This window comes from Accipiter gentilis, chromosome 18 (assembly GCF_929443795.1).
Source record: "Accipiter gentilis chromosome 18, bAccGen1.1, whole genome shotgun sequence".
NCBI lineage: Eukaryota > Metazoa > Chordata > Aves > Accipitriformes > Accipitridae > Astur > Astur gentilis.
The window spans coordinates 6,158,092-6,176,353 of NC_064897.1; the positions used below are offsets into that span (position 1 = coordinate 6,158,092).

The window sequence follows — 18,262 nt, forward strand, 5'->3', positions numbered from 1 at the left end:
GAACTTTGTAAGCAGGTACAGTAGAACATCTGAAGATGCTCCAGTCCTCCAAAGGGATGTATCTCTTGACAGTTGCGTACCTGATAGTATACAAGATAGGCTTTCTTTTTTTTTTTTTTTTGTTTGTTTGTTTTTTTTTGTTTTAGCACAAGTTGCTGTTTGATATTTTTCCTGGGAAATTAAGTTTGAAGGTCAATAAATGGGAAACAGATTATTCTCAAATCTCAGTTAGAAGCCAAGTAGCTGAATTATTAACAAGGAGAATTATTTTCCAGCATGTTTATCTGACATTGCTTTTATTGTCCTTATTATCCTTAGGCAAAAGATTTGAAAATGCGTGAGTCAGAAGCATCCTTTTGCTCAGATTTTGTTTTGGTACTTGTGAGATTATAATCTGCCTTGTTTTCCAGTTTGTGAAGACAAGGAAGTGTTTATAACCCAATGACCAGGACACTGAGCTGTCAGTTGACCACTGGTTTATTGTCTGCACAATATTTGTCTGCCCTTTACCTGTTTCCCATCTGAAAAAAAAGTCCCCTTCTATCGACTTGTGACGTGTTTGATAAGAATGAAGTAGTGTTATTTTCTTTCAAATATAATACTGTACAGAATAAAAAACAATACCATAATAAAAGTGCAGTGCAAAAATTAAAAAATAAGTATGTTATAGTCTTTCTACAGAGGGGGAAGGGATTTTCCCTGCTCTTTTTTTTTCATATAAAATTTAATAAATCACATTGCATGAAACTTATTCACATTAAAAGGGATTTCCTATAAGTTTATCTAAATATTTTGTAATAGTAATTGCTCCAGACAAAGATACTTAAAAAAACCCTGCGTGATGAAGCGTTTACCAAAGTTTCTTGTCAATGATTTGCTTCAGCATTTGCAATTCATTACCTTCCTAGCTTTCTCAATTAATTGGTTCCACATGCCCATAACAATTGTGAAGAAATAGTTTAATTTGAACAAAAGTGAATGCTTATATGTTTTTTTCTTTTTTTTTTTTTTTTTTCTTCATTGACTTGCAGGTGTCTGTATAGGAAGTTCATCTCGACATATTGTCACTTTTGATGGCCTGAATTTTAAGCTGACTGGCAATTGCTCCTACACCTTGTTTCGAGACATGCAACATGATGTTGAAGTTCTCCTCCACGAAGGACCGTGCAAAGCAACACCGAAGATGAACTGTATGGACTCCATTGAAGTGAAACATCGTGGTGTATCTGTTCAGCTCTTCAGTGACATGGCAGTAAGCTATAACCACAGTGAAGTGATCTGTGCATTTTCTGCTAATGCTATAGCTTTCAGGTTACGAGGACAGAGAGGACAGATTTGTTCCCTTTATCCAGTTTCTGTTCCCCTTGCAGCCTATTCTTAGGCTTCTGAGCAAATGCCTCATTTCAATTTCATGATATAATCGATGTTCGCATAACAAGCCAGACACGTTTCTCCTCTTGTTCTCCCTGTTGTGCTGGTGTGACAATGTCAAGAACATGGGATTTGGCAACATCTCCCTGACACTTCTGCCAGAAAGGCAGGGATTATAGACAGGACATACTGCACTCTGATTCTCCTCTTTTGGCAGAGGTCCTTTACACAATGTTATCGTTTGGTGGATGGGAGAGCAGTCTGTTCTTCACAAGTCTATGCGTGACTGGCTAGTTGAAGAGCTAGGGATTTGGTTCTTACCTTGTTTGCAGACGGACCTCAGCGTTAGAAGAGAGGGCAGCTTAGTATGTATTACATCTATTTTGTAGGCAAAGAAGTAGTCAAATTCAATATGACACATTCTTCAGTCTCTGGGTTCCTCAGACATACAGGAGTTGGCTAGCCTGCAAAGGTGATCTCTTCTGACTCGTGTAGCAGAATAGGATGGACCAAAACACCTGCACGCAGTTCTGCATGGTGATGGACAGCCTTGACTTTCACTGAGTTTTATTGATAATCAGGGTCTGTAGGCAGCCTTTTAACTTCATGGCATTAGATTGCTAGTCTGTGAATACATGATGCTGAAGGAAGTTATGCACTCATATGGGAAAATGTTGAAAGAGTTGTTCATACAATAAACAGAATGAAGGTCAATTAGTTCTGTACATTTTTACAATCAAGAGAAAGTTTCAGCTTGCAAAATTGTTTCTTATGTCCAGATTCAGCTGGATCTTGAAGTACTTGTGAAGTAAAATATGTTGCAACTGTAAGATTGGCTTGATTTTAATTGCTTTCTAGAACTGACGTGATGATCTTGCCTTTTTGAAAACAGGTGGCTGTTAATGGTGAAAGGGTTCATATCCCCTATTCTAGCAGTTTGTTTGAAGTCACTGTCTATGGAGCAATAATGCATGAAATCAAGTTCTCCCATCTTGGACATAATCTCACATTCACTCCAAGAAACAATGAATTTATTCTTAAACTTAATTCAAAGAGCTTTTCTTCAGGAACACAAGGACTTTGTGGTAAGTCTGAAAGCTAGTAATTTTAACAGCTTCCTACTTGGACTTGAACTGCTATTTATGTTATTGTAATTTGTGTGGCCCTGAACCTGTAAATTTTCTGGCTGAACTGATCCCCTGTTGTTGGCCCATTGCTAATCTATGTAGGTTTTTCTACATTGGCTATCAATGTAACAGCCCATTGACTCCCAGTAATACCTTAGAAAGAATAGGCTGGACATCTCTCATGTTTTACTTATTTCACATTACCTTTTCAAGGAGGTCAGTTGGGTTTTTTGGTTTGGTTTTTTTTTGGTTTTTTTTGGTTTTTTTTTTGGATGGAGGCTTTAACTCTAGGTTCTTACATATACATTTCTGTTTGCAGTGAAGGTGAATGTTTTGTGAGGGGTACTACTCCCTGGGAGAATTAATTCTATGGTAACCTCAAAGGTATAATCTATTGTATAGCTTAGACCTCTGTGGCATAACGTATACCTCCTGTAATGAGGAAATGGGAAACAAGACCTAGAGGTTTTATGCCTCTACTGCTAATAGCCATGAGGAATATCATTCACTCATTCCTCTTCCCCCTGGCATTCACCAAGTGGCCCCAACCAGCTCTGTCTGCCCTGTGCTTGTTTTCTCTAGGTTTATTTTATTGCTGACTGTATCCAGGCTTTTTCTTTTCCTTTTACTCCCTCTCCTAGGGGTGTGTGACCAGAACCATGTCAACGACTTCACATTACGTGATGGCTCTGTCACTTCTGACAGCACCGTGTTTATCCAAAACTGGACAGTGGAAGAGCCAGGAAAGATCTGTGAAATCCGTAGAGAAGACAGATGCTCCGAGCACACAACGAGCCACTGCCGCTTTCTGCTTTCTGATCGGTTTGCAGAGTGCCACAGGATATTCTCCCCCAACATGTTCTACGAGGCCTGCACAGAGACCAGCTGCTATGAGGATGAAGCCTGCGAGATGATAACTTCCTACGCTCACATCTGCAGGGAAAACGGGGTCTGCGTAGACTGGAGAACACCTGAGTTTTGTCGTAAGGGGTTTAGTCTATGTTAAAACTGATACAGAAACTGTCTTAATTGGCGATGGTGATGACAGTGACCACCTTGTCAGTGTACACTAATTTTTGATTGCTGTGTAATGGGGCAGAAGTTCCAGATCGAGTTTCCCATACAAGTCATATTGCAGATCTAATAACTGGTTTGTCATCCACTAAGTTGCATGCTATGGAAAAAATGTTTCTTTGTAAACTGCTAACTAGTAAAATGTAAGGTAGTTATGCAAGGCTAGAGGGATAACCTATGAAATAAAAATACTGTGAAAGCCGTGTACAGGTAAACACAGCGATGCGACAGTACCTGACTGCAGCCACTGAACCACTGTGGGGCCAGGTCTGGACCAAGTCTGCTCCGATTCTGCCAGGCAGTTTTAGCTGCAGATATCCTTGCTTTGGTACAGACATTGGAGGATCTGTACAAGGCGGCCAGGGAAGCTCATAATTTGGACTAGTGGAACTGCTTCCCAGCCTGTCACTCTTGTAGCTGCACATAATGGCACAAAGTAAGACTCTGTAATAGTGTCACAAATTCCCTATGTTCCAAGCAAAGCCTAGACCTTTCAGACCATGATGGAAGAGCCAGTGTGATTTTAAGCTTCTGCTGCACTGAAAAATGGGGAAACGGCCACTCTCTGTGGTGTCTTTTCTTGCTAGCACATGCTAGCTACACTGATCAAACCAGCTGTAATTTGCTTTGCAAATCTGGTTCTCCTTCTGGCTGTGTTGTCACTTGTGTTTTGGAGGTGATGATTTTGTGCTGTGAGAAAGCAGTATAGCAGGGTGTGAGTCTTGCAAATTGCTCAGAGCCCAATAGAAGCAGGACAAGCATGCTAGTGCTAAATTCAGATGCTTGTTGCTTTGTATACCTACTCCCCTAAATTTTTACAGACATAAGAAGTTCTGCCCTATCTTCCTGTTTGTTTTTTTTTCTTTTCTCCTGACAGCCTGATTACAAGTCATACCTAAAGATCTGCAAAAAATGCAACATATAGTTAAATACAAATAAGTAACTCTTGAGGTGGCGTTATTCTACACCTTCTCCTGTTAGCCTGTCTTCAGTGACGGTTACAGATGTTCAGAAACACTCACAGTATTTCTGGTTTAGTCAAGTATCTGAGGTGTGTATGTATGTAGGCATTTTCTGTCCCAGTTAGCCTCTTATACAGTGTCTTGATATCCCAGTTGGTTTTCGAATCTCCTGCCTCTCCAGTTTAGTTGGGTCTTGTTGTCGTGCTTTCTTTCCCTCTTGCTGCCCAGATACTTTTCATTTCAGAGGTGGAAAACCAGCATCCTAAAGGCATGATACCACAAGAACTTGGTACATGTTTTGGTTTTGTTCATGTTTTAAACTCAAGACTGAGGGGGTGATGGGATAGCAAGTCAAGAATGTGAATTTGGCCTGAGCCTCCTGTTAGTGTCTTAAATATCTTTCCAGGATAGGTTATTGAAGAACATGTTACTGTTGCAAACTGAATCTTTTGAGACAACACAGTCTGGAGTATAGTCCTAGAAAACAGAGGGAGAATATTGCCAGCCATTTTCCAAATTTAGTGCTTCAGTCAGGCTTTGAAAATTGTAATGTCCAAGGCTGTATGTCAGTGGAGTACCTTAATAAGTCTCTGCAGTTTTCAAATTCCCATCTTGTTAGACAGCGTGTACAAGGATAGACAAAGAGTTGCCCGTTTTAAAACTAGTTGCATAAAACAGTCATTAGTGTTCTAACAATAGCATCATCATCTTCCTTCGAGCAGGTGCATGTGTGCAACTGCCAAAAATAAAATCGTCAATTACAGGGACATTATACAGGTTACATTAATGACTAAATAGAGAGCGCAGCTTAATCGCTCTACCACTACATGTTGAATAACAAAGTGATGGTTCTGGAATATCTTGCTTCCCTCCCCCCACTCCAGTGAGTCCCTGTCATTTTTGTAGAGTTTGATTTGAGGTTTTGTCATGCCATATTGGGACATTTCAAGCAGTACAAGTCCTTCCTGACTGCTCTGCCTGGACGGGTGAATATACTCGCTGGAATATCTGATAAAGACAGGGCCTGTTCTCCATCCGGTGCTCATTCGGTTCCACTGCCTGAGTTTCCCTGGCTCTTTTTGGGAGGGTGGATGTGTTGAGTGTTATCTGGTAGACTCCAGCTTTGTGTCGATGGATGGAAGGAAACTTTACTCCAAGGTGGGAATGCACGGTGAGGAAGATTATGTAGACTTAAGTTGCAGCAGCCTGTACCTTCTGATAGCCACGTAACCCTGAGGCATAGAATAAGCACCTCTTGAGCAGGCTCACCCTCACAATGAATGCCTGGCGAATAGGGTTTCCACTTCAATAACAGTATGGACGTGATCTCAATGTGAAGATCATAGGGATTTCTAACAAAGTGCTGCATTGCTAATATTGACACGTGTTGGGATTCAGCTTTGTGTGGAGAGGAAGCTTTATTCACCTGGTAATAGGATTGGTTATATAGTGACTAATGAATGGACTGAGATATATTCATTCTGCAGGTACAAAAGAAATGGCAGCTCATGTGGAGGTGACCAAGTCAGCTTTGAACTGTGTAGCTCAAGTAACAGTAGCAGTCAGCAAATTTTGCTCAGAAAGCAGAAATACTCAGAAGATAAATGACAGCAGCAGCAGTTGTTAATCTTCATATGCTGATGTTTCCATGAGTGCTTCTCAGCAACTCTTTAAGCTCATTTATATGCAGTGTGGACTTGCCTTCTAGGTACTTGCCAATACGAGCTCGCAGATGAATTAAATTGAGATAGGTAGTTGATGCTTGCATGGTGTATGAAACAAACCGCTAGCGGGTACTGCTCAGTAAAGCTGTGACTCTTTGAGGAGGATGCTGGTGGCACTCGGCAGCTGCAGGGATTCCTGGAAAAATATTTTGCTTGAAAACAATGCTTTTCATGAGCCATTCTGGTTGTTGGAGGCTTTTGTGTTTTGCCTATCATTGGGTTGTTTTGCAGGTCCAGGTTAGAAAACAAATGCGTAACAGTCTGTGCTGCTCAACTGAGGGGCAGTGCCTGGCAGAGAAGCAAGACTGAGGGTCAGGAGGAGGAAAGAGAAGCAATGGGATCTGAGAAACCTTTAAACCACCTCTACGCTGAGTGGAGCTACACTGAGATTATCTTCTGCTGTTTGTTCGCTGCGTAAGCAAGGCATGCTGGTGAGGACCATAACAGCTAACAGCTGAAGGGTTTAAACCATGACTTGGAAATCAACGGTATCAAGGTGGCTTTACGACTGCCTTCAGCTGATCTGGGATGGTTTTCCTCTTCTACCTCCAGCCATGCATTCACGCTCCTTTTGCTGTGCTAGCAGTAGCCCTCACGTGCTGCTTGGTGAGCTGTGAAAACTGGTTGTAAAAGGAAAAAAGTGCCAGCAGGAAAGAGCAGCTGAGGTGAGGAGATTAGGGAAGAGAAGAGACTGCCCCTTTTGATGGCAGCACTGGTCTAAGTTGGTCTAATGTGGCCTTGAAACCACTCCCAAGAACATTGGAAAAACCCTTCTAAACAAGTTCCTTTGGGAAAAGAAGACTGTTAAAGGTTTAAGAAAACTGTGCCTGAGCAATGTGGGGAGGTTGACTGGCAGCTGATGAGCTATTGGCCCTGGTGCATTATTCATTCCAGCTTCATCAGCTCTGGAGTTTTAGCTGTCCTTTTGGCTGCACATGACAGTAAGTCACAGTGGTGTGTGACCTCAGGAGCTAGCTAGCTAGGTGCTAAATTTGTGCTAAATTATACTACTGATAAGAAAGGAGTGGCATTGTTCCCTGAAAGGACGTGTGCCTTTTTCCATGAATCACAGGCTTGAAAAACAGCCCTCCCCTAAATATCCATTTAGTACTTTAACCAAAAGTGCTCTGTCTTATCTTTTCTGTTTAAGCCACAAAGTCAGAGCTAATCCCAGTGCAAACTGTCACTAGATCTTTCACTCTGAATGTAGGTGGTTTATTTTATTTTGATGGACTTGCACGTTCTGTCGATCCTCATAGATGTTATTTTCTCCCAACCAGTATCTACTAGAAATATAGCGACTCTAATTTAAAGGAAAAAATAAGAAGCTGAAGAAATGTCAATACTTAAATGTACCAGATGACCCTTTGAAATCATAGGTTTACAGGAAACTGCTTTGTGTCCCCCCGTCCCCCCCCCAGTTTTTCTTTTACTATTTTCTTACCTGTTTGAAAGAAAAGACTGCTTTAACGGAGCCGACAAACAGAATACAATATCAATACGTGATCATAGCAGCATTGTACATGATAGTATTTGAGGTAGATATTTTTGAAACTAATTTGGCAGAATAATTACTCTTCTATTACTTGCATTCAGCCTTATTTCCACCTTTTGCTAGTACCCGAAGTCTTTTCCTTTTCATTCTGAAACAACAGGCATTTGAGGTGAGCGCTGGAATGCCAGCCAGGAGGGTGGCTTGTTGAAATACTTGTTTCTGAGGCTGATTGTTGGGAGTCCTTCATGCCTCCTCACATTCTATACCTCTGGCAGAAGTCTCCATACAACAAGCAGAGTTACCTGTAAGTCATGTAGGACCTGACCAAATCTCTGGAGCATAAGGGCAGTAATGTATTTGAGGTGGCTTTTCTCAATCACCTGGTTGCCATTGCACCAGTAGGATGAAAGGATGCTTAGGATGATTTTCCAGATATTGATGGAGTTTATCCTATCTCTTGACACTGCTTATGCACATCTCATTCCCATGCCCCATAGGACAGCGGTGACTTCAAAACAGGGGCATTCATGGGAGCTCATTTATATTTCTTTTGCAAAATGTAACCACCTCATTTCTTCATTCCTTGAAAAAAAATTGCCATTTTACACAGGCGTGCAGGCTTTTTGATAGTATGTCTGGAGTCCGGCGCACGGTTCTTCACTGCATTTTCACACAGCTGGCTCCTTAATGCCAGCCAAAGAGGAGGAAGGAGAAGGGGCTATGCTACATGAAGTACATTAGAGGCTTGAGCATTGGTACTCATTCTGCTTGAGAGCTGTCCAGGTTCTGTGCTGACAAGCATCAGCACTAAACTCTAAAATAAATTAATCTAATTTTGTGCAGAGAAGGTTTTCTAGATTTGCTTTAAGGCTAGTGGTAGGTAAGCAAGATGAAAGCCAGCGTGCTGAGTGTATTTACTAACACTAGAATAAAAAGTAAATGATGCATTACCTTAATAGGTGCTGTGGATGTATTTTCACACATTCATTTGAGCTGACGTGAGACCGTCACAGGCAATAAGCACTGGTGCTTACTCTAGGCACCTTGTTTACAGAACTGTTTCTGGAAATGAGTTTTTCGGGAATGAATTTTTCTGGAGAGTGTAGTCTAGGTAGCTGCTAGTACAGGTTTATAAGCAGGTGATTTCTCCTATTTTACTTGGATAGACCTTTCTGTGTTTTCAGAATCTAGCCAACGCATTTCATGGTGAGACTGGACTCCCCATCAAGTTCCTGTGGCTTTTCAAATTCCTCTGCATCTGCTGAACTACGATGGTTATCTGCACATACAACCATAGACTCCAACAAACCAGAAATAATTGGATTTAGCATGGCTTGAAACAGAAAAGGGTTAATGCTAAAGACCTTTCATTTCTGTTTCCTTTGGCTGCTAAAAAGGGTGTGTGTAGACAGTTCAGCTGATGAGTGCTTGTTTGGTTGGGATCTCAGGTCTTCATTCAGTAATTTTCTTTCAGTGTTTTTTGTCAGGGGACTGAAAAAAAGTTTTATAAACCTCACAGCAGTCACAAACTCTGAACTAAGAAACACTTTTCCTAATTGAAGCTGTAGAGAAAAATAAAGTAGGCTTAAGGGAGTACACAGAATGGAAGCTGTGTCCATAGGTTTCTTGAATATCTGTAGCCTTAGTTTTATGTTTGCTTTTAGAGACAATACCCTCAGTGTTGTGAACTCATCAGTAAAAATTTTGTGTTGGCTTAGGGGGGAATGCAACTTTCCTTGATTCAGTTAATTCTGTTAATAGGGTAATTCAGTTAATAAGATGCAGAAATCCAGCAGGTTCGGTTTTGAAGTACCAAAATGTTCTGTTTGTTAGCTTTCCTTAGTTGCTTAGGAACACTGCTGCCTATCAAGTTGTCAAAAACCCCCTTTGTTCAACACTTTAGTCTGTCCTGGCTATCTCCTAGCTGTGCACTGTTACCAGGGCTTCTTTAAAACACGTAAAGGTGGTTCTAAATTCTTATATCTCTTGCCCAGTGTTGATAATAAAGTTAGGCAAGACATTCAGCTCATGTAAGCCATTGTATCATTATTAGGATGTCATACTTTGCTGATTCATGTGGTCTGAAAATGTGGCTTGATGATTTCTGCATGGACTGTAACTTAAGCAAATTCCCTCATTCACTTTCTATTGTGGATTTTGTTAGTTTTAAAAATGTATCTTCAGAGATGTTAGTAGCTGCAGAGGACAAAATATGTTCATCAGATGATGGCTTTCAAAAATCTGAACAGAATTCCAAAGAAAGGGTGAGTGGAAACATTTATCTGCATTTCAGATCTCTTTATCTAAAGGGTTTTTTTTTTTCCCTGTCTTCCTCAGCAATGAAATGTCCCACATATTTGACATATGATCACTGCCACAAAGCCTGCATAAACCACTGTGAGAATAGTACCAAACTCAGTGTCTGCAAGGATTATCCCACAGAAGGCTGCTTCTGTCCAGACGGACAGGTGATTTTTAATGACAGCTGTGTTGATGAAGAAGTCTGCACACAATGCATCAGTGAAGATGGCACGCACCATCAGGTAACGATATACTTAGCAGCTTACCTTTGTGAGTGGTTGGGGTTTGTACTTTTGCAAGTAAATCTGTCTTATAAGTCTAACTATTTTCCCCTTTGGATACTTTATTTTCTAGCTCAGTTCCTCATAACCGGCCGGCTGTCAGCCCCATGTAGCTCCCCTAGTGTGAAATTGGCTGGGACGGATATAAAATTCACAGCTGGGACTGTACAGACCCGGAAATGCATGACAAATTTCTGTGGAGGGAGGGCTAGAGGGAAGAGAGGAGGGATGGCATAAGTCAACTTTTACCGAGATGAAACATCTCCATTCAGCAGACTTTTACCAGTAATGACAATTCAATCATAAATCAGGAACCTTTACTTAAAATGCATTGTGTTGTCTTTGCAAAGCTTACTGAAATATTTTCAGTGGTTGGTGGGGAGCGCAGACCAAGACAGCCTTATGGCAAATTGTATTAGCCTACCTCCTTTTCTTGATGAGAAATATTCCTTTGATGAAATTCATTCTTTTAGTTTTTACAGAAAATCCACTTTCCTCAGATAAGTCAGACCTCTCTGTGGCAGAATGGGACTGGGAAGAGCTATGGGTGCTGGGTGCCAGACTGCAGTGGAAGAGACTGTTGATTTCCCTTTTGGCATCACACAGCGGGTCTGTGAGCTCCTCCCTGTGTCCCCTCTTCCAAGTAACAGGGGTCGTTCCTCTAAACCCCCAGCTACTCAGCTCAGGGAGTTTTCACCTTAGTCAGCCAGTCCTCTTAAATCTGCGTTTTAGTTTGTTTGCAGTTTTGTTATAGGACTTTAAGAGGAAGGGACTATTTTATAGGCTTTAGGTTCTTAATGAGATTTTTGGATGGTCTTACCATACTGACCAAACTTCTCAAAGGCATAATCGTTTTTGTAACAGATCTTCTGTAAATAACAGAAGTCTGTCTGTGTGTGTGTATAGTCTATTCTTTCAGTAAAAAGGTACATTTAAAAAAGTAAATGAATGTATGTACTCTGAATAGCTTCATTTTACACACTCAAATTTAGATTCATGTTTTGTTCAGCAAGAAACGTGTTATAAACATTTAGTTAAGCTGAAAGGAAGCAAAGACTATTTGTGGCTGAAACATCTCTTTTAAATACTGTTGGCATTGACAAACTTAACGACAAAAGCATCAAAGTTAGCAGAGCAAACACCTTGCTTTAGGTGAGAGGGTACCAGCGAGCGATGCACTTGACTTAGCGAAGCAAGTGTTCCAGTCATCGCTTTGCCAACGCAAGAGTCGTACTGGTTGCAGCTCTACCCCGGGAGCCCCGCGGGTGTCCGCGCAGCCTGTCCCGGCACAGGATGGGTCCACGTGTGTCCGAGGATCCCCCTTTGCCATGGCTTAGGCCTTGGTGCTGCTTGCTGGTGCTGCCAAAGCACAGGGCATTGAAAAAGTATTTGTTAAATACGATTTTGAGGGTTTCCATGCTGCTGGGCAAAGGGCTGGTACAGGACCCTAATAGCATTAAGCTCCCTCCTCAGGTGTATGTACCCTATGGATTTTGGCAGCGAGAGGGAAGACATAGGGGAAGTGCGTTCTTTTGTTCCACAACTGCATTATCCAAATGACTTTTTTCCAAACAAAAGGTTAGAGTTTTCTGAAGGATCGAGTACATGGACCTTGTATTAGCTTTTATTTTAAGTTTAGAGCATCTCCATACATATGGCTACGGTCTTTTCTTTGTGTTCTGTTTTGGATCTTTGTTTTAAATACAGTATCATTGGATTTGTGTAGCGCTTATAGAGTTGGTAAAATGGAAGGAAAAAAACTCCCATAATTTTTGTAGTAAAAGAATAAGAAAAAACCTAATTTTTTCTCTCAAAGGAAAAAATAGCTTGCAATGTATGTAATCACTGCCCTAAACATAGACTAATTGTGCGCAACTCTTGGTGACCCTGACAACTCTAGTTATGGTATGATTATGATTCTCTATGAAATGGTTATTGCAAATGTAGATTAAAGTCTAGGATCTGTGTGCCTTAAATCCCTGAATCCTCAGGCAATGCAGTGCATTTTCCATTTAAATAATTGTTTCAAGCCCTCGTGGAGAAAAGCTCAGTGCACATCTTGGGAATAACGTCTGCAGTGATACGTCCTTGTTCAGAAGTTCTGAAATTCATGAGTTGTTGCATGCTCCTTAATGGGGTTTTAGCTCTGAAAACCTCTCGTCTTTACCCCAATGGCAAGGCTTAGATGCAGCTGCTGTGTGGATGGGGAGGTGGAGGGCAGGGGAGGATCAGCTCACACAGCCGTTTTGCGTCTCCACCATTGCAGGATTAGCTGTGTGAGCAATACAACAGGCAGTGCAACTGGTGCTGGGTTATGATTTCCTTAACCCCCTTCTTTCCCTCTGGTGTTCATTCCTCTGTTCCCTTCTACCCCAGATTGTGCTTGGGCTTACGGGATTCTTGGTATCAATGCCCATATAGAGCTCTACCGTGCTATCTCTTGTCATTTCTTCTGGTATTAGAAAGACACTCCTACTTATGCCGAAGCAAACCTGTGTGAAAATCAAGACTGCTGTAAATGTTAGAGCAAATGTTGTGATACTCTTTCTCTGTGTCTTGAAATGCCCACATGCTTTTCACATCATCACCTGCAAGTGCAGGCATTCTCTATCAACTGCCTTCTCAGGACTTTTTTAACCCTGAGGCCATCGAAAGCTTTGGTAGAAGGCTGTGAGTTGTTTTTCCAAGCCCTGAGAGAATGTTCTTTACTAGCAATACATCGATGCAAGCTTTCTTTGACTAAAATAGATTTCCTATGGATTAACTATGGACCCTATGCGATTTGGTTCCTAAGCTTTGTTAAACCTCTGGTTGCCTTGTTCTAGCATGCCTGGTGTTTTATCCTTGCCACCCCGTAAACCTTTGAAAGTAAACAGTCTTTTCAGACTCCCGCGATGACTTAAAATACATAGGTATCTCTGGCACAGGTGGCAGTATGCTTAGATATTTCCTTCCTTCCTTCCTTCTGATTACTAAGGGTCTCAGCATACTGTTATTTTTAAACTGCACTCCAGAGTGTTCTGGATGACACCTTTTGCCTTTGTGGCACCCTGACCTACTCTGCATCTTTTCACCCAGAACCTGGACAGATTGTGCAAATTAACGTTGTCCAATAGTGCATCTTTTCACTCTTGCCTCCCTATTGACATGGGTGTTAAATGTAGATAGTTCTTTATAAGTAACTACATCTTTAACATCAATGATTTTCCTCTCTCTTATGAGAAGCAGCAGTGGCTGAATAATGATACACTTTACTGGCGGTTTCTGAATGTGCTTATTATCTCCAGGTAATCACTGAAGTGATGGCTTCAGATTTGGGGTTGCTCTAGTGCTTTTCCAGTCTTCAGTCCACTGGGAAATCAATTGGTGACACCCCACATAATCTTAATAAAAAATATGCACTGTTTATTTCTCTGTGTTTAAGTACTACTAATTTGGGAAAGCAGCCACTTCTATGTATTTCCCAAAATATTGTCATTTCCCTTATTACCACTGAACATCCAATCATGGTATGTAGTTGCACGAGTCCACTGTTACTCGCAATAGCCTGCGATTGTATTTATAACATCTGAGCATTTTTCATGCTTAAAACAATAGTAATTCCTCATCCCATTCATGCATTCTTTACATCTCTTGCTAAACTGGTACACTACAGTAATTTCAGAATTATGTGTCTCCTTAGGTTTTTACTGTTAACAGAGCAACCAACCAATCCTATGTAGAAGTCTTTTGGGTTTCCAAATTAATGTTACTCACCTTCACCCACTCCCATTGCTAACGTACCGGGACCAGAATTTTTATTTCTAACAATCTGGGTTTCTTTTCATGCAGCACATGGAAACATGGATTCCTGCCAATGAGCCTTGCAAGATCTGCACATGTCTTGATAACAAGAAAGTAAACTGCACGGTCCGACCTTGCCCTACTGCCAAATGTAAATTGGTTTTACTCTAAGTATGATTGGACTTGATGTTTTTGTTACCTAGCTTCCTAGTTCTTATCCAAACTTGTTTTATGGATGTTTTCTTCTTACTCCAGCTGTTCAGTGTGGTCCCTGTGAAGTCCCTCGTCTGCGCAGGGACCCTGGCCAGTGCTGCCCCGAGTATGAGTGTGGTAGGTTCTCGTAAACTGTTGGAATCTTGTTGGTCCATGTTTTTACCAGATGCTTCAAAGGTATACAGTCCCTCTCTTAATTTAGTGCAATGCTCCATTTTTGAAACCACTGAATGACTATACAGTCATCTGTGTGGAACAATAAACGACTCCTGAGGATGTGAGTCTCCATTCACTTCCAAATTGACTTTGTCCCTCTTTCTGTAAGAGATGAGGAAGGGAATGGAGAAATTTGGTTTTGTCTGAATGACATTAGAATGGTCTTTTTCCAAGTAACTATTTTTGCCTGGTCTATATTTGCACATTAAATATAACATTAGAACCTTAATCCTCATAACCCAAGCTTGAACTGTTCCCTAAGCTATTTTGAAAACAAGCTCTGACCTGCTGAACTCTAACTTACTTCATAATTTTAGGATAGCAATTGAGTGTGGGGAAAAAAAGTTTCATGGGAATGTGCATGCGTGTGTGTGTCTTTTCTTGAGGACTAACTAGCCAGGCATGGTCTTAAACACTCTCTCAACTTCTCTTCTTAGTCTGTGATCTGGTTTCCTGTGATTTGCCTCCTGTCCCTGTCTGTGAGTTTGGCTTGCAGCTCGCTCTGACCAACCCTGGAGAATGCAGACCAAATTACACATGTGGTAAGATATTTTCTTTTAGCAGGGAGTGACACTGGAACATTGCGTTTGAGCAACACTGACAACTTCCTTTAGACGTTATTTTTCCCCTCTGAAAGATTTAATTTTGGAGCCAACGGACATGTAATGATTTCACAGACTTGGAAGAAGGGTATTGTTGGCACTTTCCAAGTACACTTTTGAATTAAGGAAAAGAGAAACACTTTACTCTTGGACATGTGTGCTCTGACCCTTATGCTTATTTTATAAATCTTTCTGATTGTATATGAGACAAGAATATTTTTGGCAGGGTAGGAACTTTCCCTGAACCTGTAGCACAATCTTTGACCTGGATCATTTATATCTGCATTACTTCTTAGTCTTCAAGTAGATTTATAATAGGTTGCAGTAGCAATTAGCGCCTTGCTGCCAGAGAACCGTCTTGTTCACTTGCAGCACTCTGAAATGCTGTGTGCTTGACATGGTACGTACCTTTTTTTGCTAGCGTGTAACAGAGAAGCTTGCAGCTTAGTTCAAAGACCTTCCTGCCCACCTCATCGAGAGCTGACTGTTAAGAAGACCGAGTGCTGTGATAAATTTGAGTGTACCTGCAGCTGTAGGAACTCAACAGTGAGCTGCCCTCTGGGGTATCTATCCAGATCTGTCACCAATGACTGCGGCTGCGTATCTACCACCTGTATTCCAGACAGGGTAAGGGGAACGAAGTGTCATTTCCACATATGAAAGTATCTTTTACGTATAGAGCGGTAGCACTAAAGTAAGTGGGTAGCTAGGTATTCACAAACCCTCAATGAGACTACCAGATAATGATGCCAGGGTATTTTTACTTTACGTGTGTCTGAGAGAAATACGCTGTTGCATCACACTGTTGCTTATTTTGCTACAGTCATTTATTCTGACATAAACAATCCATTTTTTGTGACTTTGAGATAATCAGATTTTTTATATATATATGTGTACATATATATATATATATGAAGCCCCAAACCATTTGAACCTTCAAGGTCGCTCAAGCATTAGGAATTTCAGAGGTAATTTTTAAATATTTTATTTGTTTCTGGATAACGGAGCTACGTGCTTTTGGATCAGTACGGTTAACATATATATTCTTTCAATCCCATACTAACTTTATTGAAATATTTGGCTCATCTTAGATCTAAACTCCTTGTGCCCATTGATTACATTTGCCTCTCCTGAGGAGGCGTTGTATCTTATATGAACTATATTGCCACTTTTAATTTTTTGCCAAATTAATACCTGACTCTGTTAACGCTTCACCAGGATATATTTTTCCTTATTTTGCCAACCTTTTATTAAGTTGTTACATTATGTTAACCTTTAAGATAAGGTTGCTTAGAGAAGAGGTTGCAGGCCAGCGTAACCTTTTCATTGAAGCAACCTTATCTAACAGCTTAACATAGGGTTATGCTGTCTTGCAGCTCAGGAGATCTAGCCTTTATTTTCTGTTGCTAAGTAGTTCATGACCTTGCATAAGTCATTTTATGTCTCTGTGACTTACTTGCTATATCTATAAAAATAAATGATGTTCATCTCTTTAATAACATGCTATAAAATTTACTAATAGAAAGTGCAATATAAGAGATGGCACTACTTTTGTGGTAGCTGTGGTGGCCTAAGGATAAAGGATACAAGAGAATGAATGCTTGTAACTCAAAGTAGGATCTTTTCAGATCAGCTGATTTAGCTGGAAGAATTTTTGCATGCACAGCTCCTTCTACAGGACTCACTGGTTATTATCTCTAAATATTGGGTCACATTATAACTCCAGTGAAACTGCGTCAGACCGTGGGCAATTCCACCGACTGCAGATAAAATTCTCCTCCAATTTATTCTTTATAAAAAAGCAGCTTTGGTTGCACTTATTTTCCTTTCCTCAACAGAGTGATCACAATTTTAAGACCTGTAACATTATTGCTGGGTTCAAAATACTCAGTAAAATTTATGGTAGGTTTCGCATCTTAAAAAGCAGCCTTTTGGAGCCAGGAGTGTGCCCTTGCAGCAGCAGTGTGCTCCTTCATGTATTAATTCTTGCATTCAATAGGTGTGCGTGCACAACAACATAGTCTACCCCGTTGGGTCAACCTGGGAAGACGGTTGCAGGGAATGCTCTTGCACTAGTATGAGGGATGATGTTACAGGACTTCAGATGATGGAGTGTCGCGACAAAGCATGTGACGTGTTCTGCTCTCGGGTGAGTAACATTTAAACCAGTGCATTAGCCAACAGAGCCCTGATGGGGATCTGAAATGATTACTTTTAAACCTGCATGTTTAGAGAAACCAGAGAAAAATAGAAAATAAGTGTTGTAGCAACGAATTATCTTGGGAACAGAGTCTGAGAGGGCCTGAGCATTACTGACTTTATTTTAGGGTTATTGTTTTAGGATCGTATCCTGCTGCCAAGGAAATCAGTGACAATTATATTTCAATAAAAGGAGAACTGTATCCTGAAATGTCCATCATTTACACTGCTTGCACAATGAGTACTCACGATGTCTGAAGTTCAATTTCAAATGACTGTTCTAGCTGAAGTTCACTTTCTGAAGAGAACATTTCAGATCTGTCTATTGCTCAGCTCTGCCCATTATAGCAGTAATAACACCACATGCTGTGGCCTTTATTATGCTCAGACATCTGCTACATGCTATAAAATTATGTGGTCTACTTTTGGAAGCCCGCAAAAGTAGTATGAGCTGCTTTGTTATATTGACGTAGCTGGTCAAGCAGGAGGAGACAGATACTTGGTACAAAAAGTTGGTAGAAGAATTCTAGAAGGGTCAAAGGAATTGGTTAAAAGTCAGCAACACTTGACAGCATTATAGATTAGAAGACTTTGACCATAACATGATTTGTGCAAATAAAAGCTCAAAATGTTTTTTTTATACTTCCTTTAAACTACCCAATTTACATCCCTAACATTCCTCATTCCTCACCTTAACATAATATGGAGAATAAGGAAGTAAAAGATCACTGTAAAATTAAATGTGATGCCCTAGAGATGCATTTTGCTCTGGTATCAAGCATCTTGTACCCATAATCCCTGAGCATTCCCCTGCCCTTGCTTCGTGAGGTTAGCATGGATGGGTCAGTCAGTGAGGACGGTGGAAATACACAGTTTGGGGCTGCAGAAAAAGCAGATGGCAGGAGAGGTTGCCT

General features: G+C 40.8%; 1 protein-coding gene across 1 annotated transcript in view; it reads left to right on the forward strand.

The window, feature by feature from the left end:
- Positions 1-18,262, forward strand: part of VWF (von Willebrand factor) — a 145,309-nt gene that overhangs the window by 98,947 nt on the left and 28,100 nt on the right. Inside the window, exons 35-43 of the mRNA XM_049822206.1 lie at positions 1,032-1,252; positions 2,264-2,456; positions 3,140-3,481; positions 10,091-10,296; positions 14,167-14,269; positions 14,374-14,448; positions 14,985-15,089; positions 15,571-15,776; positions 17,149-17,298. Coding sequence (XP_049678163.1) covers positions 1,032-1,252; positions 2,264-2,456; positions 3,140-3,481; positions 10,091-10,296; positions 14,167-14,269; positions 14,374-14,448; positions 14,985-15,089; positions 15,571-15,776; positions 17,149-17,298 — 1,601 coding nt within the window. The remainder of the gene's footprint in view (positions 1-1,031; positions 1,253-2,263; positions 2,457-3,139; positions 3,482-10,090; positions 10,297-14,166; positions 14,270-14,373; positions 14,449-14,984; positions 15,090-15,570; positions 15,777-17,148; positions 17,299-18,262) is intronic.